This window comes from Bidens hawaiensis, unplaced genomic scaffold (assembly GCF_021521415.1).
Source record: "Bidens hawaiensis isolate Kalapana, Puna unplaced genomic scaffold, B.hawaiensis_p1.1 tig00025808_1, whole genome shotgun sequence".
NCBI classification, from domain to species: Eukaryota; Viridiplantae; Streptophyta; class Magnoliopsida; order Asterales; family Asteraceae; genus Bidens; species Bidens hawaiensis.
The window spans coordinates 58,921-83,756 of record NW_027494145.1 but is presented as its reverse complement, the minus strand read 5'-3'; the positions used below and the strand labels follow the sequence as shown (position 1 = coordinate 83,756).

At 36.8% G+C, this 24,836-nt stretch overlaps 1 protein-coding gene and 1 pseudogene across 2 annotated transcripts in view; both read left to right on the top strand.

Annotated features, from left to right (window-relative positions):
• Nucleotides 1-1,135: 1,135 nt before the first annotated feature.
• Nucleotides 1,136-6,431, top strand: LOC143572340 (phospholipase D gamma 1-like). The gene is made up of 10 exons (XM_077057529.1): nucleotides 1,136-2,065; nucleotides 2,758-2,874; nucleotides 2,964-3,158; nucleotides 3,700-3,948; nucleotides 4,047-4,118; nucleotides 4,275-4,422; nucleotides 4,505-4,653; nucleotides 4,742-4,921; nucleotides 5,009-5,206; nucleotides 6,138-6,431. Exons 1-10 carry the CDS (start codon nucleotides 1,136-1,138, stop codon nucleotides 6,429-6,431), a joined length of 2,532 nt encoding a protein of 843 aa, XP_076913644.1.
• Nucleotides 6,432-8,704: 2,273 nt separating this feature from the next.
• The window catches only part of LOC143572341 (phospholipase D gamma 1-like), a 36,920-nt pseudogene continuing 20,788 nt past the window's right edge, over nucleotides 8,705-24,836 (top strand). The window contains exon 1 of the transcript XR_013142243.1: nucleotides 8,705-9,023. The product of XR_013142243.1 is annotated as a phospholipase D gamma 1-like (transcript). The remainder of the gene's footprint in view (nucleotides 9,024-24,836) is intronic.

Below are 24,836 nucleotides of genomic sequence, written 5' to 3'. Positions count from 1 at the left end.
GTAAACAATATGATATCTTTGTTACTTCTGGATATCAACCTTCGTACAAATACATTCTATTTATAAGGCAAAAACTACTGTGCAAAAAGTAAACTACCGACAATCTAAACTATTATATTTCACTTGGAGTGTTCGTGTGAATAAAGGTGTTTGACAATTGTGTCATCCATCATTCATCAATAATTCATAACAATATAAACATTGTTCTCAGCCATCTGCCTGCTTTATTAATTTTTTAATAATTCGGCAGACCCAAAAAGACTTGCCACAGGATTCAATCAGACTTTCAATAATAATAATAATAATAACATTAAATGGAAGCCCAAAGATTCATTCTTTCAAAATTCAACTTGTGTCTGCTATCAAGAACCCATTTTTTCATTGCATTGACCCATTACAGCTCATTACAGATATATTTGCTCACCTGGGTTGCGTTTGATTCACTCTTCAAAGGTGTAATTTTGTGAGAATATAATCTGCCCACCAAGTGTTTGATAAAATGTCTCAATGAAGTCAAGGTTTTGAAACACTTGGTTTTAACAAATTTGGGGAATTGGGTATTGATCAGGGGGTTTTGGTTGTCCAATTCGGCTTTGATCGGGTTCGGTTTTATCGAATTTTATTCATTTTTAAGGTGCAAATTTGTTAGAATTAAACTTGCTCACCAAGTGTTTGATAAAATATCTTAATGAAGTCAAGATTTTGAAACACTTGGTTTTAACATATTTTGTGAACTGGGTATTGATCAGGGGGTTTTGGTTGTCCAATTCGGCTTTGATCGGGTTCGGTTTTATCGAATTTTATTCATTTTTAAGGTGCAAATTTGTTAGAATTAAATTTGCTCACCAAGTGTTTGATAAAATATCTTAATGAAGTCAAGATTTTGAAACACTTGGTTTTAACATATTTTGTGAATTGGGTATTGATCAGGGGGTTTTGATTGTGCAGGTCAGCTCCAATCGGGTTTGGTTTTATCGAATTTGATTCATTTGCAAGGTGAAATTTTGTTAGAATTAAATCTGCTTGTTTGATAAAATGTCTCAATGAAGTCAAGATTTTTAAAAACTTGATTCTAACCAGTTTTGTGTATTGGATATTGATCAGGGGATTTTGATCGAGTTTGATCTAGTTTGAAATGGCTGAAGTAGGGTATGATGGATCACAACATGGACAAAGTGTGCAAGTTATCCCATTCAAGACCTCCAATGCATCTCTTAAAGTTTTATTACTGCATGGGAATTTGGATATTTGGGTGAAAGAGGCGAAAAACCTACCAAACATGGACATGTTTCACAACAAATTAGGTCAAGTGTTTGGTAGAATGCCTACTTTTGGTGGAGGGAAGAAGACAGATGATGGTAAGCCTGTAAAGGTTACAAGTGACCCTTATGTGACGGTTTCGATCGCTAACGCTGTGATCGCACGGACCTTTGTTATAAGTAATAATGAGAATCCGGTTTGGATGCAGCATTTTTATGTGCCTGTTGCACATTATTCTGCTGAGGTGCAGTTTGTTGTAAAAGATAGTGACGTTGTAGGTTCACAAATCATAGGGGCAGTTGGTGTGCCGGTTGAGCAGTTGGTTTCCGGGTCACTTGTTGAAGGTACTTTCCCGGTTTTAAACGAAAGTGGCAAACCGTGTAAGCGTGACGCGGTGTTAACTTTATCGATTCAGTACACGCCCATGGCAAAAGTGCCACTTGATCATAACTTTAATGGTGTGTCGGGTACTTATTTTCCGCTTAGGAGAGGGGGTAAAGTTACACTTTATCAAGATGCTCATGTGGACGAGGGGCACCTTCCAAGTATGCATCTTGATGGTGGTTTTATGTATCAAAATGGTGATTGTTGGCATGATATTTGTGAGGCTATAAAGCAGGCAAGACGGTTGATCTATATTACGGGGTGGTCTGTTTTTCACAGTGTTCAGCTTGTTCGTAACGGTGATGGTGCAAAAGATAGTTATTTAGGTGATCTGTTGAAAGCTAAATCTTCAGAAGGTGTAAGAGTGCTTCTTCTTGTATGGGATGATCCTACTTCTAGAAGCATTTTGGGAATAAAAGCGGTAAGTGCCGTTTAATTATGGTGAAATTTAATACTTATCTTAAGCGGGTTCAAAATTTTGTAGCACTAAGATATTAGGTACTTTAACATTCTGTTGAGATGATTTAAAGTAATAATGCTGTTCTTTTAATCATTTATCTAGGGTACATACTTTCACAAGTGATTTATTATTTATTATTAAAACAGATAATTATGCTACTTTTATTATAAAATGGATAGATATGCTACTTTTAGATGTATACAAATATCCAATGTTTTGAACTTTTAGAAGAATGTATATGAAGCTATTCCTTTTTTTTTGCCATGCTTGCATATCTGGTCACTTTTGCATTCCATATATTAAGCAACTAGTTTATTAAAGTTATTATAAAATGGATAGATATGCTACCTTTAGTGTTATAAAGACGAAAAATGATATTATGAAATGTAACGGGATATGTATAAATTTTAGAAGAATATACATGAAATAATTTCTTTTTTGTCATACTTGCATGCTTAGTCACATTTGCATTCCATCTACTATACTAAGTAACCAATCTATTCTACTTGTTATAAAATGGATAAATATGTTTTATTGTTGTAAAATTCAACAGGATTTGTACAAAGTTTTGAACTTTAAGATGAATATGTTTGAAATTATTCGTCTTTTGACATGCATATTTATTAAATTGCATAGTTTGTTGAACTATGCAGCAAGGAGTCATGCAAACCAATGATGAAGAAACTCGACGTTTTTTCAAGCATTCTTCTGTGAAAGTACTACTATGCCCTCGCTCTGCTGGAAAGGGGCATAGTTGGGCCAAGAAACAGGTTTGATGCCATTAGTGTGTATAAAAAATACAATACCCATTACCTTTAATATTTTGTATTTTAATCAAGTGAATGAATTTGGGTTGCAGGAGGCTGAAAAGATTTATACACATCATCAGAAAACGGTTATAGTGGACGCTGATGCGGGTAATTACAGAAGGCGGATAATGGCGTTTGTTGGAGGTCTTGATTTATGTGTGGGCCGTTATGATACTCCATCACATCCTATTTTTAGCACATTGCAAACTTTGCATAAAGATGATTATCACCAACCTAATTACACAGTAAGCACTTCACTTAGTTACCATATATGGATAATTTGTATTTACTTTTACTTTTAGGCCTGTAAACGAACTGAACGTTTAGTGAGCAGGTCTTGAACCATTTGGTGGGAAGTTCGTTTATTTGATAAATGAACGAACATGAACAAAAAAGTTTTGTTCATTTTGTTGAACGAATGAGCATGAACAGATTTCTCGTCTGTTCATTTATGTTTGCTTACGTTCGTTCATGCAAATTCGCTTGTCTGTTTGTTTACGTTTTTGTATGTGGCCCAACACATTGTTGTTCACATTACTTGTAACTAATTTTAGCTCAGTTATGTTCGTTCGTTTACGTTCGTTTATACTGTTAACGAATGAACATAAAGGAACACGAACATGCTCATTTTTTAGTGAATGAACACGAAAACCATGTTCATTTCGTTGTTCGTGCCCGAATGATTGTTCGGCTAAAGTTAAATGAACGAACACGAACATGCTCCGTTTGTGTTCGTTCAGTTCGTTTACATCCATTTAGTCTCACTTACATCTTACTCGGTTATAGGGACCCACCACGGGTTGTCCTAGAGAACCATGGCATGATTTGCATAGTCGCATTGAGGGTCCCGCTGCATACGATGTGCTTCAAAACTTTGAGGAAAGATGGCGGAGGGCTTCAAAGCCGCAAGGGATTCGTAAAATGAAGAAAACAGTTGATGATTCGTTGCTCGTACTGGAACGCATTCCCGAAATTTTAGGAATAGATGATGCTCATTGTACAAATGAACACGATCCCGAGGGCTGGCATGTTCAGGTGTGTTTGTTAATTGTTATTAAACAATTTTAAAAAGTTATAACGTGTAAAGGCGTAATTAAATGTTTTATTTTGTTCTTTCTTTCAACTATGTGTAGGTGTTTCGTTCGATTGACTCCAACTCTGTTAAAGGAGGCTTTCCCAAAGACCCGAAGGAGGCCACAAGCAAGGTATGGCAGTTTTAAACTTTTGGGTGACTTTCGCCCCGCTTGACATTTTTCTTTCATTCTATTTTCTTAATTTTACCCGTTTGACCAAATCAACAGAATTTGCCATCTTTAGGTTTTTCGCAATATCTGTTTTAATATATTTCTATAATGCAACAGAATTTGGTATGCGGGAAGAATGTGCTAATAGACATGAGCATACACACCGCGTATGTGAAGGCAATTCGTGCAGCTCAGCATTTTATATATATTGAAAATCAATACTTCCTTGGTTCTTCGTTTAATTGGAGTAACCACAAAACTTTGGGTAAGAAATATTATTATTTTATTATTAACCATACTTAAACTGTATATGCATATACAAAGCAAAAATGAATGTGATTTTTCAGGTGCAAACAATTTAATACCAATGGAAATTGCTTTGAAGATTGCGAATAAAATAAGAGCGAATGAGAGGTTTGCGGCGTATATTGTGATTCCAATGTGGCCTGAGGGTAGTCCTACAAGTATTGCAACTCAAAGGATTCTGTTTTGGCAGGTAATTTAAGTTATATAACTGTCATTTTAAGACTCATATTTACCAAAATGTAACTTCAATTATATGCAAAAATGGTAATTTTGGACAGAATAAGACAATGCAAATGATGTATGAAGTGATTTACAAGGCGTTACAAGAGGTTGGGCTTGAAAGCGTGTACGAGCCTCAAGATTATTTAGTTTTTTTCTGTCTCGGCACTCGCGAGTCGTCTCATGGTGTGGAACCAACTTCAGATGAAAAAGGGTCTAATGGCGCAAATGCCCCTCAAGTAAGTCATATAATCGTTTTACCATTTGTTCTATATATTACTGTTTTCTTGATTTTTGTTTAATGTGTTCTTTTTCCTTTTACAAAGATGCTTAGTAAGAAGAATCGACGATTTATGATATATGTACACTCGAAAGGAATGATAGTCGATGACGAGTTTGTGATAATGGGATCTGCAAACATCAACCAGCGTTCATTAGAAGGTTCTCGAGACACTGAAATCGCAATGGGTGCATATCAGCCTTATCATACATGGGCTCACAGGCATCGTAGTCCACGCGGTCAGGTATTGCTGGTTTCTCTTATCTTAATTAAAGGTCAAAATAGACAATTCGGGCGGGTTGGGTAAAAAGTTAAAACAAGTCATGTTGGGTTGACTCGAAAACATGATTGTAGCATCTAGTGTGACAAATGTGGCTAGAAAAATTATGTTATTTAGGGATAAAAGTATGTGGAGGTTATCCAAGTATACAACATTTTTTTATTATAATGACCACCCAAATATGTTTCTTGTTCTCTTTATACCAATTTTGACCAAATACATGCCGGATGACAAAAATGCTCTTGAACTCTTGATTAAAATTAACAATTTTAACCTATACCATATTACACCTCACCAAAGATATATTGCATTTGTAAGACTTTTAGGGCATTTTCGTCATTCAGCACGTTTTTGGTTAAAATGGGTATGCAGTTTTGGGTCGAACCTGAGAACATGTTTAGCTAAACGGTTAGTGTTCGTGTCAGCCCGACTGGTTTATGGGTTGGCCCTGATTTATGGGTTGGCCCATTTAACCCATTTGTTTGTTTTTTAGTTTTTTAAAATGTGTTATATAATACGTTAAACTATTTGGGCTATTTTATTGCCAAACTTTACATTTTTAAAAACAAAGTGCGATAGCTTAAACATAATTGTTTCAAAAAGATAGAAAATATTATGCAAATTTAGAACTTTAAAGTATTATTATGTAAAAACTTAAATTATTTCTTTTATTTTTTAGTTAAACAAGCCGTGTTCGTATCAACCCGCGAATGCGTGCGTCGTGTTTGTTTTTGATCCTCCAACCCGCAAACACGGCCCATTTAGCCTTGTTTGCATTATAGCTCATTTTTTTTTATTTTACTCGTAGATAAAAACATAACCTAATCAGCAAATCGAATCATTCATTAGCAAACGTGTGGAAATTGTCACTACTAATTTTCATGCTCGTGTACAGATATTCGGGTACAGGATGTCCCTATGGGCCGAGCATATTGGTGGACTTGAAAGCAGTTTTGAGGTACCCGAGAGCCTCGAGTGTGTGAAACGGGTCAGATCACTGAGTGAACAAAACTGGAACCAGTATGCAGCCGATGAAGTGACCGACATGAAGGCTCACCTTCTCAAGTATCCGGTTGAAGTTGACCGAACCGGTCAGGTGAAACCTCTTCCTGGCTGCCCAAATTTCCCAGACATGGGTGGTAACATTGTGGGCACTTTTGTTGCCATTCAAGAAAACCTCACCATTTGATTTAAAATTTTAATTTGACAAACTCACATTTTTATGTTTTAATTTTGATGATAATGATTTTCAGGTGTTGTAGACAGTATGTTGTAATGCTATGGTTTTTTTTTTCTTTTGATATATTTAATGTATTAAAAGATTGCATTATGTGATGTGTGTTTGTTCTTTAAAGTAAATAAATCTTTATATTATTTGTTTTGCAAAGTCTATTCATAGGGTAAAATATACCATGTGATACATATATTTTTTTTTTAACAAAAAAAAATTATTAACAAAAACCAACAAGAGACTAGCAAGTAACCGGTCATCAAGGTACACCAACAGATCACCCTATTAAAATTTAACCGGGCACACCAAAACTATATTAATTTTTTTTTAACTGCAACTATTATTAAAAATAAAACGAACCCGCTAGCAAACAACTAGCAACGCTTAGATAAACAACACAACAACAAAACGAAATTAAACATCAAACTCTAACCATTTTCCCTTAGCTTTCTCGACCGAGCATTCAACCAAAGGAATCTAGGGGATTTAATGATTTAATTTTGCCCATAATCTTTTGAACATCCACCTTCTCGTCTTAAAAAATTCTCTTATTTATAGCTTGCCAAATAGAAATGGAGTACCATGTTTCCCTATCTAAACCGCCACTTTCTTCCTATTCTTCACCCATATGAACGAGTGCCTTTATACATAGTATTATTCCGAGCCTTCCAAAACTCCAACATGTGGTGTATGATCGGCCCTCAGGGGCATAGCAGCTTTTAGGGAATGAGCCCGTACATTTTTTTAATGTTATATATACGTGTATTTTGAGATCGCATTCGTACAAATTTCAACATCAAACCCGTAGAAAACCCAAACTTAAGTGATAGACAATCAGCCGTTCGTCCCTCGAAACTTTCCGAACATGTAGGAAAATATTCCTGGCTACGTCACTGTTTGCCGTTATGTTCTTTTACATTAAGATGAAGCCTGAGAAGTCCTTCACCTCGAAAGCATAGATCACTGGAATGTCGAACCAATCACTAACGAATTGCCATATGACTAGGGGTGCAAACGAGCCGAGCCTGAGCCCAAGCCCGAGCCCGACTAGGCTCAAGCTTGGCTCGTTTAACTTACACAGAGCTCGAGCTCGGCTCGTTTCGAGCTCTATTTTCAAAGCTCAAGCTCGGTCGTAAGTGGATTTTCAAGTTCGAGCTCGGCTCGGGCTCGGGCTCGGGCTCGGCTCGTTTACTATTTATTAATTTTTTATACAATATATATTATTTAGTTATTTTTATTTATTTTTTCATAACATTATATGTATTAATTAATAAATATTAAATATATAATTTAAAAAATTATAAAAATGACAGGCTCATTTAAGCTCGCGAGCCAGGTCGAGCTCGTTAAGTGAAGCTTATGCTCGGGCTCGTTATTAAATGAGCCTACTTTTAGACTCGAGTTCGGGCTCAGGCTCGATTAAGCTCGTCTCAATCGAGCCTTTTAACAAGCCGATCTCGAGTAGCTCGACTCGTTTGCACCCCTACATATGACTGAGGCCATATAACACGACAGAAAGATGAAGTACACCGACTCTAGAAATCTTCACATAACGCAACCAATGCTGCTATCTTGCTCATTTCCACATTCCATCAAAAAAGGTTTACCTTTAACGGAACCCATTTGTCCAATCAAGCATGGTTCGGTTATCGGTTAATTTTGGTTAAGGATTAAAGATTACCTTTTGATTTTTAATATGAGCGAACTAGAAAACAAAAGGTCGTCATCTCTTCAAATCATTTTCCCCAATTTCCTTCCTTGTTAACCAGCCGAACACGTTGTTCTCAGCCGCCTGCTTAATTGATAATATTTTTTTTTATTATTTTTGAATAATTGATTTGCACCATGCATCAGTCTTCAGTGAGCAACCAAGTTGCTTACTTGACCACCATTGTCCTACATTTCACCTTCAAAGGTCTAATTTTGTGGAGGATAAAATCTATCCACCAAGTGTTTGATAAAATGTCTCAATTAAGTCAAGTTTTTGAGAAACTTCATTTTAAACAATCTTGTCAATTGGGTATTGATTATTCATCAGGGGTTTTTGATATCTCCTATCGGGTTCGATTTATCGAGTTTGATCCGGCCTTCCTGGTGCAGTTTTGTAAGATTTTAATCTGCCCACCAACTGTTTGATAAAATGTCTCAATGAAGTCAAGATTTTTAAAAGCTTGATTCTAACTAGTTTTGTGTATTGGATATTGATCAGGGGTTTTTGATCTTGTTATGATATGGCTGAAGTGGGGTATGATGGATCGCAACATGGACAAAATGTGCTAGTTCTGCCATTCAAGACCTCCAATGCATCTCTTAAAGTTTTATTACTGCACGGGAATTTGGATATTTGGGTGAAAGAGGCCAAAAACCTACCAAACATGGACATGCTTCACAACAAATTAGGTCAAGTGTTTGGTAGAATGCCTACTTTTGGTGGAGGGAAGAGGACAGAGGATGGTAAGCCGGTAAAGGTTACAAGTGACCCTTATGTGATGGTTTCGATCGCTAACGCTGTGATCGCATGAACCTTTGTTATAAGTAATAGTGAAAACTGTTAGGTCCCGTTTTGTATGTTTTAGTCTTTTGTATTGGTTCGGTTATCTATTTGGGGCCGATTGGTCATTTTGTATGTATTGGGTCACAGTCCTTTGTAAAGAAGCCCATTGGGTCTTAGTGAATATAATTCATGCTTCTCATGCCATGAGAGAAACAACTTTTTGCAAAAAAAAAAAAAAAAAAACTCATTACATACTCTTCTTTCTCTCTCGGCTCTCTCTCTTTCTTTCTTTCTACTCTCAACCGAACATAATATCAAGATCCGACACCTCTTGGTTGCTTAGTGTGATTTCCGCTGGCACTAAGTTAGGTTGATCCAAAGACGTTGTTAGATCCACAAGTTTAGGGACCTACAATTGGTATCAGAGTTTCGGCTCACTAGTTGAGGGTTTTTGGATCACAACCTTGGTTTTTGATCTTGAGAAGAAGAAAACAAGTGTTCTTGCAAGAAAAGTTCACAAACACCACAAAAACAAGAAAAATACAAAAATAATCGGCAAAATCTTCATTAAAGTTTTAGAAAGTGTTCTTGGTGAAGAGAGCAAGTGTTCAAGTTCTAGATCTAAAAGGTTTTAGGCTTAAAAGTGATAAGCTTTGGTGTAACGGGTTGTTTGAAAAGTGTTAAAATTATCAAGTTAAAATTTTCGCTTCTCATGGCATCAAAATCAATGTACCAACCTTTGACCTAGTACTGACAGGTTAGGTAAAACAGATTCCAAGGCTTCTGGAAGCTTAGGAGTTTTTCACTTCTCATAAGAGCAATTTCGCTTCGCTTGAAACTTTTCGCTTCGCTTGGAAACTTTTTCGCTTCGCATATATTTTTTCGCTTCGCTTCGCTTCACTGTTCACATTTCACTTAGCATAGAAATTTTTCGCTTCGCATTACTGTTCATCAGAAATCTTTTTCGCTTCGCTTGGTTTCATTTTTTCGCTTCGCTTGAAAAGGTGTTTCGCGCGAAAAACTTACCTGTGTTGAATTTTTAAGCTGTTTAAAGTTTGCTAAGTGTTTGAGACTTCTAAAATCATGACAAGCACGGATTCTGAACTGTTAAAGGGGTACTTGTTGTTGGAAAACCAAGTATGAACACCTACAAAGCCACCAAAATATATGACCTTGGATGATAACTTTGCAGATTTCAAATGGAGATTTATGAATTATATCTCATTGACTGAGAGTGATTTGATGAGATGCTTTTAACAAGGTCCTCATGTTCCCGTGACTCGCACTGATACTGGGGAACAACTTAAGGCTCCAGAAAACTATGATCAAGCAGACAGGGACCTATTGGCACAAGATAAGAAAGCCTATCTCATATTAACTGTTTGCCTTTCAAATGAAATCACTGAAACTCTTTGTGAACACACAAGTGCCAAGGGTCTGTGGGAAGCACTTGTTGAAAAAGTTGAGAGCAATGCCGAAATTAGGGAAAACAAGAAGGCCCTTTTAAAAGAAGAGTTCAATATGTTTAATCATCGTCAAGGTGAAGCTGTTTTGGAGTTGGTAAAGAGATTTGAGAAGTTGATGGTAAGAATTAGGGTTGCAAGTGTCAACATTGCAAATGCAGATGTCAACCACAAGTTGATGAATTCATTGCCATACAGCTGGAGTACCAATACAATCATAATCAAGAGAACTACAAATCTAAATGCCATGACAAACAGTGATTTGATATCCACTATCAAGTCATTTGAGATGGATGAGCAGATGAGAATGAACAATCATCTAAGTTCTTTGAATCAAGCTGGAGTGAGTTCTGCTTCCTCAATGCCAACTGCTTTCATAAGCAAAGCTCAACAGAATGTGTATCCTGTGTTCATTCTCAAGTACTCCCCAAGTGTACCTTCACAACCAACAGCATTCATCTCAACCAGTAATCAATCAGATTCTTCTAATACAAGTTCGTTTCAAAAGGCGGTCGACAGTGCGGTTGCCCAAGCCTTAAAAGCTCAAGGGATTTCCTCATCTTCAAAACCTCAATCAAGCAAACCTTCAAGTTTCTATGAAGCACTACCTATGTTGAATGACTCCAACATCGCAATAGTTCACGCTTTTCTGTCAAGTCATGAAGAGTTGATGCAAGGAAATCTATTGCCACCACAGTTTGAAGCTGGAGATTTAAGAGATATCAATCAAAAGGATCTTGAAAAGATGGATATCAGTACCAGATGGCAATGGCGGTGCAAAGAGCTACTAACCGTACGGGAATGATAGCTTCAATGATTCAGACAGGAAAAGGATCGGGTTCGGTAAGTCAAAGCTGCGTTGCTACAATTGTGATGAGATGGGTCATTTCTCCCGAGAATGCACGAATCCATCAAAACCCGCAAATGACATTCGTGTGACTGAGGTGATAGAGGAAGAGAACAACAAGGCTGCAGGAAAAAGGCATTAGGTGCAGAAGCCAAGCAGCTCATCACAAAGAATTGGAGGTCATCCACACAAGGGCAACTCAAGCTCAAACTCAAAGGCCCTTGTCTCCCAATCGGAGGTCCAAGTTGGTGTGGATTGGGATGATCAATTCCAAGAGCTGTAGAATCCTCTCAACATGGTTGGCATGGCTCTCACAAACAATGAAGCTTCTTCATCTACTGCTGCAAGTCCTGATGCGTCACCATCTGATGAGGTAAAAAGAAATCTTTGCTCTCAAGCTTGCGTAAATAAAGTTACATATTATAGATATCTTCAGGACGAAGTTTTGAAAGAAAACACAAAACTTCGTCAACTAAATGTTGAATATGTAAAGGCTGCCAAGATATATGTTGAAAAGATTAAAACACATCACGATGATGTTGCAAATATTAAACTTAAAATCTTTCAAGAAGAGCACAATGTCATCTATTATAAGGACATTGTAAATAAATTAAAATATGAAATTGAAAAGTTGAAACTTGATCTTTCTGATAAATGAGAAAAAGAAAAATAAGTTGAAAGATTTGAAGCATCATCTGAACAATTAGATGATCTCATCAGAGCTCAGAGAAGTACTAAAGTTAAATCGGGACTAGGTTGTGATTATTCAGCGGTGCCTCCACCAATGAATGATAAGTACACTTGCCTACCCCATTTTAGCTATAATACTTCTCCTGATGAAGAAATGGCCTATGGTATTGGTAAACTACCAAAACCAGTGAAATTTGTTTCAGCTGCCTCTCCATCAACAGCTCAAATTTCATCATCTGATAATTCTATCGTCAACATGCCTTGTGTAGCAGGTGATGTAAGTGGTGGGAAGGTTAACCAGGGTTGTAAGCCAAAGGGAGAGTTAGAACCACATTTTGAATCCTGTGTGGGTCTAATAAAATCAATTAACAATCCTGTTTGTAACAAAGTGTGTGAATCAATGATAGGAAGTTTAATGTCTAGATCAAAGGATATATTTTGTGAATCGTCAAGTGATGAAAATTGTATAAATGTTTGCAATGAAAGTGAATGTTCCTCTTCTGATTCAGAATGTGAAACTGTATTTGATGAAACCGTTGAAGTCAAGGTAAATGAACAGACTAGTCAAAGCTGCTCATCAACTGATGATAAAATGGAGAACTTAATAAAAGAGAAAATTATCTTTGAAAATGAAAAACCAAGCACTTCATGTAAATATGTGTCATCCAAGAAAACTTCATTTTCTCAAAATACAAATTATAACAATAGTTCTCAATATTATGATCAATTTGATAGTGCCTTTTATTACTCTCGACAGAAACCTAGACAATCAAATTATTTTGCAACTCATCATTCAAATGCTTACAATTATCAGTCAAATAGAGGTCACCAACATGTAAGCCAAACAACATCACCTCATCCTACATATTTCAGTGAGCAAGATGTCTATAAATGCAACCAAAGAAAATGTTGCTTCATTAGTGGAAATCCGTCTCATCTTGCAAGACATTGCAAGAACTGGCACAAACAACAAAGAGACTTCAACAGTAAGCTTGGTCAGACATTTCCTAGGTATAATGCTCAAACCAAGAAAATGCCTCACAAAACTTACACTTCAGCCAGTGAGACAAATTTAAGATCCAAAAGAATCGAAAAACCCAAGAAACCATTTTGGCTAACCCAAAGAGAAAGAAAGTGGTTAGCTAAGGGTTCTGAAGCTGAAAAGCCCAAGAGCCCTTCAAAGGTTTTCTCAAAGGCTAATCAAGAAGATTTTGTGGTTAAGTCTAAACCAAAACGAAGGCAATCCAGAAAACTTTTCCAAAACCAAGGAAACCATAATTCAAGTTCCTCGAGGGATTGTTCTTCAGATTCTGATTCACCAAAGGATTACATTTTCAGAAATCATAAAATTAAACTTGGTGATTTTGTGTTTAACTTTCCCGAGACAAGTGTGTCTCGGGAAACCCTCCACTAACTGGTTCTTCGTGTGTATAGGGTCAGCCTGGACGGCCTGTCAACAACATTTGGTACTTGGACAGTGGCTGCACCCGACACATGATAGGAGATGAGTCACTGTTGTTCGATATCAAACCATTCAACGGTGGTCATGTTTCTTTTGCCGGTGATATTAGAGGAGAGATAACGAAACAATGGAAGGTCTCGAATGGTACTTTGACATTTGATGAAGTCAATATGGTGGAACAGCTCAACCACAACCTGCTCAGCATCTCTCAAATCTGTGATAAGAAATTTTCAATCCTATTTACTGAAAATGAATGTCTCATTCTGAAACCAGGTTTTAAAGTCCCTGAAGAATGGATTATGATGCGTACTCCGAGGCACAACGATGCCTACATTCTGGACATGAGAAGCAATTATTCCATGCGGTCTGCTTCTTGTTTAATGTCCAAGGCCTCGGAGAACGATTCATCCTTATGGCATCGACGGTTGGGTTACGTAAACTTTAAGAACTTGAACAAGTTGGTTAAAGGTGACCATGTGAGGGGTTTGCCAGTAAAATCTTTTCACTGTGCTGAAAAATGTTTATCTTGCTCTAAATACAAATAGCACAAACTCCCTCATAGGCCCAAGCTTGTCAATTCCATCAATTCCACTCTTCAGTTGTTGCACATGGATCTTTTCGATCCAATTCAACCAATGGCAATAGGTCGAAAAGCCTATTGTCTAGTTATTACTGATGACTTTTTGCGTTTCAGTTGGAAATTTCTGTTAGGGCACAAGGACGAGACGTCACATTTTCTGCTCAGGTTTATCGTGTTGGTTGAGAGTCAAACTGATAAGAATGTGAAATGTATCAGAAGTGACAACGGCACAGAATTCTGCAACAAGGTGGTGAATGAATTCTGTCAAAACAAGGGAATTGTTCATCAACTCAGCGCACCTTACACTCCCGAACAAAATGGGGTGGCTGAGAGAAGAAACCGTACCTTGGTGGAAGCCGCTAGATCAATGCTCTCATATTCCAAACTACCATTGATTTTTTGGGGTGAAGCTATCAACGCTGCTTGCTTTACCCAGAATCGTGTGCTTCTGAACAAAAGACTGAACAAGACTCCGTATGAAGTCTTTTATGGAATGAAGCCAAGGGTAAATTTCTTCAGAACGTTTGGATGTCCCTGTACCATACTCCAAACAAATGTTGGAACAACATCCAAGTTTGCTGAAAATGAGGATGAGTGCTACTTTGTTGGTTATTCTGCTGATAAAAGTGCTTATCGCGTTTATAACAAGAAATCAAGAGTAATCTTGGAGTCCTTCAACATTGATTGGCAAGAGTTAAACCCTACTGATGCACACAATGGTCCAGACTGGATGTTTGATTATGAAGGATTGTTCAAGCAATTTCGTGGAATGTACATGACACCAGTTGTACCAATGGTTTTCCCTGTTGTTTCTCCACTTGTTCAACCTGATGATGATCAGTCTATCCTGATGCATGCTGTTTTGAAAGATCTTAGACATGTTGACATAGCTGCTATTGCACCCATACTGAATGTATAACCAATGGCTAACCAACAAGCCCCAGTTGGTGATGAGCAGCCCTCTGCCGACACCACTGAAATGCAAGCTGTTGAAGACATTACTGATTCAGATTCTGATTCATACGTGTCAGCCGACAACAACCAAAATGTTCAAGTCGATCAAGTAGAACTGCCTCCTGTAGAACCGAGTGTGCTGGAATCGGTCCCCACATCTCCCTCAGAAGAAGACAATCAAGGTCCTGCAATGGAGATTGATGCATCAAGTGTGCAGGTTGAACCAAGTCCGAATGAAACTTCTGATAACACCAACACAACTTCTGTTCCAGCTGTTGCTGTTCCGTTCTATTACAACCTATGGGAAGGTCCCATTGCCACAGAACATTTGGTTGAACCACAAGAAGATGGAACTAATCCTCAACCAAGTGTTTCTGTCCCTGCGACCACTGTCTTCCATCCCATAGAGAGCCTGACCATCCAACTTGAGGCCACACCAGTCGAGCATGTCGACCAAATTCCACAGCTACCAACTCATCGTCGACATCCGACTGAGAACATCATAGGAGATCCGTCTGCTGGCATCCAAAGACGCAGTACTTCCGGTAACATTAACAGATGTCTTTTTGCTTGTTTTATTTCACAGGTGGAACCCAAGGACTACAAAGTCGCACTGAAAGACAACTCCTGGGTAGAGGCCATGCAAGAAGAGCTGTTACAGTTTAAGAAGCCGAATGTTTGGAGGCTAGTAAAGAAACCAGAAAATAAAAGGCCAATTCGCATCTTTCTGGCTACGCCTTGTACATGAACTTTAAAGTGTATCAAATGGACATGAAGACTGCTTTCTTGTACGGGAAAGTAAAAGAAGAAATCTATGTTAGTCAACCTCCAGGTTTTGAGGATCCAACTCATCCTGATCATGTTTATCGCCTTGACAAAGCACTATATGGTCTTCACCAAGCACCTCGTGCATGGTATGCCACACTGGCTGATCATTTAGTGAAGAATGGTTACAAGAGAGGAATCATCGATCAAACTCTCTTTGTCAAGAAGGTCAACAGTGATTTGATTCTGGTTCAAGTTTATGTCGATGACATCATCTTCGGGTCCACGAATGAGGATCTGTGCAAGGAGTTCTCTGAGGTTATGCAACAGCGATTTGAGATGAGTTCCTTAGGGGAGACGACTTTCTTCCTGGGCTTACAAGTTGAGCAAAAGAAGGATGGGACTTTGATTCACCAAGAAAAGTACGTTCAAGACATTGTTCAGAAATTTGGTTTCAAGGACTCATCATCATTCATGACACCAATCGCAACGCGACCTGTTCTAGCTCCTGATCCATCGGGAAAACCAGTCGATCAACACCTTTACAGGTCAATGACTGGTTCCCTGATGTATCTCACTGCAAGCAGACCAGACATCATGTTCCCTGTTGTCAGTGTGCCAGATATCAGTCAAACCCGAGAGAATCCCACATGACGGCTGTCAAGCGTATTTTTAGATACTTGAAGGGTAGACCACGTTTGGGTCTTTGGTATCCAAAGGAATCTCCCTTGGAACTTCATGCTTACACCGACAATGATTATGGGGGATGCAACTTGGACAGAAAGTATACATCTGGTGGATGTCAATTCCTGGGAGATCGGTTGATCTCATGGCAGTGCAAGAAACAAGTCACCGTGTCCACCTCCACAGCAGAAGCCGAGTACATTGCTGCATCTAGCTGCTGTTCCAAGTGATATGGATCCAGCATCAGCTGCTGGATTACGATTTGAATTTCTATGGATCAACGATCAAATGTGATAATGAGGCGGCCGTTGCAATTGTTAAAAACCCGGTCCAGCACTCAAAGACTAAGCACATTGACATCCGAATACATTTTATTCGTGATTGTTATGATTGTAAGCTTGTCGACATAAAAAAGGTCCATACTGACTATAACTTTGCAGATCTCTTTACTAAAGCTTTTAGTCGTGCACGATTTTTGAATCTCGTTGAGTCATTGGGCATGATTTCTTTTGAGTAAACCTTATCTTTTAGGTTTTATAACTGTAAATATTTTTCAAATATGTCACAATTTTAGAGGGAGAAAATGAGTTAACTTTAACTCACCAAAAAGATGTTAAATTTACTTTTAGGAAAACAAAAATCAAGTCACTTGACTTAACAAAAAGATTTTAAAAAGATGTTAAATTTACTTTTAGAAAAACAAAAATCAAGTCACTTGACTTAACAAAAAGATTTTAATTTCTATATATTTCTTCGTTACTCCTATTAAAGAAAATTTTCAAAAATTCAAAAGGTATTGTCCCGATTAGAGGGAGCTTCTGCTTAGAGGGAGTCGAATAATTAAAATTTTCAAATTTTGAGAAATCTGATCCGACCATTTGGAAAATGATAGTACATTGGTTTGTAATGATTCTAGCGCGTTAAAAGAATAGAACAAAAGGCTACAAGGTCATTCATAGATGTGTAGGTAGGCTTGACAAACAAGTAAGTGTCGAATGATATGAACCTAAATTCCTGCCGGTACTAATGGATATACGATTATGAAGCGGTTGCATGATTCCGTAAAGTCATATTCATGAAGGCAAAAATGTAACTATACATGTCATACCCAAGCCTCTCTTTACCTAATCGCAGTAGTCTTATGAAAGTCAGTGTCAATTTTAATTTTCATTGAGTCAAGAAAAGAGTTAAGTAAAAGGTCAAGAAAAGCAAGAAAAAGAAAACAAAAGAGTCAGAAAAACAAAAGAAAAGGAGTCAGTCTTAGGAATTTTAACCTCTACTTTGTTTCTTCATTTATTTTCGACTCAAGCCTTGGACTTTCTACGTTTGTAGTCATACAAGATCTGATTGTTAAGGCCCTGAGTCTTCTGCTTTGTTTTATTTTCTTTCTTTTGTTCAAGCCTTGGACTTTCTCTGCGCGATAATATGGTATTATCCGACCTGATTGTTATGGCCTGAACTTCTGCTTTATTTTAATCTTTCTAGATCGAGTCAAGTGTGCAAAGCACAAAGAGTCATGTGTACAGTGTACAATAAGTCAAGTTTGTTAATAAGAGTACTGTGATCAACTATGAAAGATTTAAGTCAAGTTGAGGTGATATGTTAACACAAAGTAAACCTGAGATATGATGGAATCAGTAATATATCTGATAAGTGGGAACCACATAAGCACCGTGCCTAAGTGTACTTTAAACGTATCATTTTGGCATCAAAACACTTGTCAAGTTAAAAAGAAGGACAATATCTACAGTCAATGATGAACTTGTGTCACAATAATTTCAAAATGGAAAAGCAATCTAGGGCTTTGCAAATCAATATAATTCAATGTCGTGATCGTTCTTTGTAAATTAACTAAAGAAAAGATCTATGTAAATTAATTCAATATTATTGTTTTTAACTTTAAAATTTTTTAAACTTTCTTTTTTTTACATTTATTTTGTCTTGTTTTCTAAAATATTAAGTATCTACATAGTTTAATATTTTAAGTTTTATTCCTAATTTTATTTTATTTTATTCATTTATTTATTTTATTTTGTTTTATTTTTAATCTTAATTTCAATTTTATTTTTGCCTCTATTTTAAGTGTCTTCTATTAGTGTATTTTGTTTTGACAAAAGAGATCGATCGTGCAAACGTTATCGCTTACGGACCAACAAAAAATTTTTTGCAAAACAACCAAGTGCTCGGATTCAATGGGTAAATGTTTTTCAGGGATTGAAAATGCAAATTATTTTAAAAACCAAGGACTGAGAGTGTATTTTCGGTGAATACTCGCGATGTTTTGACCTTATCGCGAGATAGGCTGACCCTATATATAAGGAAAACCTAAAATATCTTTCACTATTCACCAAACACTTTTATCTTTTACTCTCTCTTCTCTCTCATCTTCAAACATTCAAACCCTAAAATCTCTTCAAATTCTTCATCGATCCTCCTCATTATTCCCCACTATGCCGTTGAATCTAGATTATCCACCCTTGGTATAACATCAAAACACCATAAATCTTTTCATCTTTATGTTTCTGGGTTCACCAAGATTGAGGCTGTCACACCCCGAAAACCTTAACTTAACACAGCGAAAGTCTTAACTTTAATTCGTCGGGTTATGACAGACGCCGATAGTCAACAATAATAACCATTTAATAATAAAAGCATCATCTTTTATTATAAGGAAATATTTTACAACATCAGAGTTTATTACACGTGCTGATGCACGGTTTACAACACATCACTTTTGTTCAAACACCCCACGCTCTCGTTTCCATACCATCTCGAAACCTTCACTTTCCTGCAAAGCATATTTAAATAATTTTTGGGTCAACACGAATGTTGGTGAGTTATTCCTGAGAAGAAAAACTTATTATATAAATATAACCAATTTATATATAAACAACACATGAATATAATGGTGTACGGCCATTATACTCCCAATTAAAGACCGATCAAACACGGTACACATAATAACGAAACCCGCATTTTACCTTTAAGCACAAAAAACGTTAGTTGTAGACTAGCTACGAATACAACGCGTGTATGACTACCAATTTGATAACTCGAAACGTACCATACTCGAAATATTCCCACTTTTAACCCAACGCGAATGGAAGTGGGGGGTGTCACCCCGATAGATCTACCAACATTTCTGTGCCCTCACTCGGTTAACAGTTATTTAACCAAATTGATTCATCCCACAATAACGACAATTTGTAGTATAATGCGTTTTCAAAACATATATATATAAAAACGAATATAGATATACAATATGCTTTTCGGAGGAAGAACTCACCTTTGATTTCGGGGTTTCGAATAAACGCTTGTTCCTGTATTAGTACACGTTTGTTAATTTTAGGTTTGACTAAAATATATATATTCTTATTCTAAAAATCCACACAAGCATATAACACATAAAGTTTACTACTTATAATCTTATAATTCTATACTTAAAAATATAAACAAGTAATAATCAACTAATAATTGTTTTATTTAATAATTTAATTTAATTATTAAAATTTATAAAATTTATTACCTTTAGTTGCTGGAGTGTTTTGGAAAAATTCAAGTTATCATTTTATTTAAAATTTTGACTCTATTATAATCGGTTTTGTCGGTTTTGCCGGTTTCGTCGGTTTTGAGCTTAAAAACGAACCGGTTGTCCTTTTTACGAAACTTTTAGTTTTAAATTATCTAAAACACTTTTTATATGGTTTTTAGTCAAGTTTTATTGGTTTTTCAATAAAATGTTTTGGTTTTTATTTTATTGCCAATTTCTTAAAAATGCCAATTTTTAACATTTTCGTGTCGGTTTTCGCGACACGAACCGTGTTGGTTTAAGTTTTGCTATTCTTGACTTTTCTTATATTTTAACTTATGTTAAATATAAGAATATTATGACTTTAGGAGCTGTTTTAATTCAGTTCCAAAAACTCATGTCGGTTCACCTTAAAAGTCGAACTTTCCGATCGTTAAAGTCACCGACAAGCTATTTAAGTCACAATGTCAAAACCAAACCATTTGGTACAGCAATTATACACATAATAACAAATAATATATCATCATATACATGTTTGATCATCTAGCACCAAGTATGCACATAAAACAAATTTTTAACTACACATGTTCAAGCCTTAGCTTAAGTTTTCAACTATACAATATACATGTTATTTCTTCAATCTCTACAAGGTGTTTATGTACCAAAATTTCCAGATCTTACTAATCCATAGTAACATCTTATTTCATCCCATAATTATCCTTTAACAAACACATTCTTGATTTCTTTAACAACAAAGTTTCTATTACTAGTAAGTAGCAATTTTTAATAACCCTATTATCATACTAACAATCTTTACAATAGAGTTTACTAAAGTAATCCTAACCACAAGTCTTTAATCATCCACACAAGATTAAGTTCACTTATCAAATCATTTTGCAAAACATCTTGTACAATTTACAAAGTTTCCTTTCCATATGTCCCATTCAATCACTTAGTTTGTCATTTTCAATCCATATAAGATCAATACAAGTCAAGTATGAGCTTTATGATCAAAAGTCAAATTTTGTATTACTTGCATGTGTAAGTGACTTTCCAACAAAGTCAAATCCTTACACTTTTGTCAACCCTTTTCCAAGATTCTTTCAAAACCATTATTATCATTAATTACAACTTTTTCAAGTAATCAAGTATGTGGGTTTTCAAAATTATCATTCTTCTTTAACCATTTTACCATTTAACAAGCTTACAACTTCAATCCAATACCAAAATCAAAACCCATGGTTCTAATGGGTTTTTTTACCCATAATCCATTTCCAATCTTTTGACCATTTTCACATTTACTTCCAATATTAAAACAATACTTAAACTCATTTGTTAAACAAACTCAAGTAACATCCATATGGACAATCTATACAAGCTTAAATGCAACCATATCAAGTCCTATAATCAACAAAACCTATCTTATACATTCCTATGTAAACTCACGGCCACATACATACATGCATATATCCATATCATACTTGCATGTATACTACCAAACATACTAGAATCAAACCTTAAACATCAAATAACAACTAGTATACACAAATCTTTGAAGTGGGTTACCTTGGGTTTCGGATTTGGTGCCTATGGTGGTGATAATGTGACCTTGGGTTGGCTATGATCCTTCCTTTGGCTTCCTACTTCTTGTATTTTGCTTAAACCTCCACCAAATACCTCCTAATCAATTGTTGTGTGTGTAATAATTTGAAAATGTGAGATGGTAGGGAGGTGATGGGGTGGCCGGTTATATGAAGGGAGGAAGAGAGGAGTAGAGTGGTGAGTTGGATTCTAGGATAGGTGTGTTGGATGGCTTGTTGGGTTTACAAGTAACCTAAGTAATCATGAGATACATACATGTGAGCTTCTTATTGGTGGGTTTGGGAGGTGGGTTGGGTTGTGTGAGGGTGGCGGCCGAGAGAGATGAGAGAGGGAGAGGGAGAGGTAATTTGAATATTGACATTTGCTAAAAACTAGGTATTAACGTTTAACGTATCTCGAAATTTATCTAGCTAAACGACTTCCGTTTCTAATAATTTTTATCAGACTTTGAGCGAAATTCGATTACAGTCAATGTCTGCCTAAAAACATAATTTTCTGATAAACTTAATGTCGGGCTCTTACGGTGTCCTCTACTGGCTTTCGGTTACTTATTTTCTAATTCTCGCGATTCGAACCTTCTAAAATTAAGTTTATACACTATCTCTAATATGCTAACATAAAATTTTATTTTTCGAGGTCATCTTGTCACGTTTATGAATTTATCCGTTTTGAGATATTACCCGGTGTAAATCTGTACAGTGTCAGCTACACGACAAAATTGAACTTTTTCGGGTTCCATATTTTAAAATTCAACTAAAGTCAAAAACTATGACTAAAAATATTATTCCTATGTATTTATTTTACTAATTAATACACGATTATGGTTAATATAATTACCAGATTAGTCTAATTTTTGGCGGTTGTCACAGAGGCGATGGTTCATATGAACCGTCGACTTGATCTAGAACAGATCTTCTTATATATGGTGTTGATATTTGGATCATGAACTGTTATTTGGACTAGATCTTGTTTATTATCATTGTTAATTAGTTATAGTTTTAATTTGTAAAGTTTGTAGATTTAGGGGTAACTATTGTGTACAAAGATTCAATTGACCAGGAAAACCAAAGGGTTTTTGGTTCAAACTTTCCAGAAAACTAATTCAGGGCTGGGCGACTTCAATGGATGGAGAAGGAAACAAAAATTTGATAAGTGGGATTTTATCGCATAATAGGTTTTTCGCTTCACATGCCCATGCGAAGCGAAATGACTTCTGTTTCGCTTCACATGCCCATGCGAAGCGAAATGACTTCTGTTTCGCTTCGCATGCCCATGCGAAGCGAAACTATTCTCCATGCGAAATTTTTCATGCGAAAAACTCACACTTGGTGAATTTTGGAAAAATGTCAGTTACTGATCTGTTTTGAAAATTTGAACTGTTTGGACACTTAGACTGTTTTGAATTTAAAAATTGTGTATATTAGACTAGGTAACATATATAATATACATAATTAATTAACTACTACTAATTAATTAAATTATGTAACATGTATATACTTAAGGATTTTATATATATGTAAATCATATTTACTTTGTTTATTTTAATTCTTAATGATGATTCTCATAATTTTATTATATGATTTTAGGGTCACAATTTGTTTTGTGCTCTCGAGTTACCAAAGGTTAAGAAGGATAAAGTTTTCACCTCTATGGTAAAGGGGCTCAAGCAATCTCCCCTTGCACACGCTATATCTGCTGACCCAGCCATTTACTACAAATGGGTCTTGGACTTCTGGGCGTTTGCCAAGGTTGCCGATGATTCTCTATCGTTTACAACAACAGTTGCAAGAAAGGAATTGACTATTACTGAAGATGACATTCGAAGGGTGTTAAAGATTGATGACCAGCCCGATTACAAGTTTGAGAGGGGTGATAGAAAGAAGCTGATTGAATTTGTTGCTCAGATGGGATACGATACCGAGTGGAAAAGCCTTGAGAAGAAGCATCTCCCACCATACTGGAGATTTCTCTTTCACATAGTGATTCATTACTTTGCTGATATACGCGGAGGTCTTGATAGCATGAGTGTAGACAGTGTCCGGATATTGTATGCTTTGACTGCTCAAGAAAAATTCAACTATTCTCGAAAAATATTCCTGTGCATGTTGGGGAATATTAGAAGTGGAGCCACATGGCTTTTGTATCCAAGATTCGTACAGATGCTCCTGGATGATTTAATCCCTGATGTTCCAAGGACGGGATCAAAGAAAGCAAAAGACAAGAAATCTCATCCTGAGCCATATCATGTAAACGAGATCAAGTTGTCAATCTTTGGTGTGTTGCTCAGCACCAAAGGGAGGGGGCATCAGTATCAAGGACCAAGGCCGGGTCCTAAATTTGGATTGTTTGAGGAAACAAAGCCTGCTGGGGATGAGGCATCTGATGATAATGAAGAGGAGGAAGAGCCAGAGGTCAGGGCAGAACAAGATTCCAGTGATGAGCCGGCCAAGGATCGAACAAAGGCCAAGCACGATCTTAAGAGGAAGAAGGCTGAAAAGGGGAAAGTTATAGAACTTGAGGAAGAAGAAGAAGACCAGCCGCCCCTGAAGCACTTGAGGAAACTTGGGGACTCCCAGAAGTCAACCAAGTTTCTTGTCAAGTCTCCCTCACAAGACAAACCATCCGACCAACCAAAAATCACGAAAGAAGCCCTGGCCCAAGCCCTCAAGACACTAGACGTAACCAAGATATAAATCCCTGCCTACAAGACACCAAAAACCAGAAAGAAAACCAAAGCCAAGAAAACCAAGACCCTACTCCATGACTCACCAGAATCCTCACCTGAACCTTCACCAACAGACCAACCCATTTCAACATTCCTTCCCCAAATACCATCCTACCACACTCACCACCACAACAACAAACCCAACCCGAACCTTCTCAAGTATCAACACCAACTACCCGACCAACCTCATCCATATTCACCTCATCAGTTTTCAGCTCACCAATACAAACAACAAGCTTATGGAGCAAAGCCGTCATTACTTCCCCAACCCAAACCTTCACACCATCTATAACACAACCAACACCACCCACCACTACAACTTCACCAATCATTACCCAAGCCATCACCTTACCTTTGCCGACAACCTCACCACCCATCATGTCCACCACCCCACCATCCACCATTATCTCACCAAAACCCATTTCCCGAGGGATGTCTTCAACACCAGTATACGCTGATCCTATCCTCGATAGGATCGTCGCACTGGAGGAATCCAACGCTAAGAGGGCAGAAAGAGAAATTGTGCTCCTCAAGTTCATTAAGGAGATGAAACAAAAGGCGTTGGAGG

Coding starts and splice junctions, on each gene's coding strand:
- LOC143572340 (XM_077057529.1), top strand. CDS start 1,136: ATGGCTGAAGTAGGGTATGATGGATCACAACATGGACAAAGTGTGCAA. Junction 4,654..4,741: donor AAAGGATTCTGTTTTGGCAG/GTAATTTAAGTT, acceptor AATTTTGGACAG/AATAAGACAATGCAAATGAT. Junction 5,207..6,137: donor ATCGTAGTCCACGCGGTCAG/GTATTGCTGGTT, acceptor GCTCGTGTACAG/ATATTCGGGTACAGGATGTC.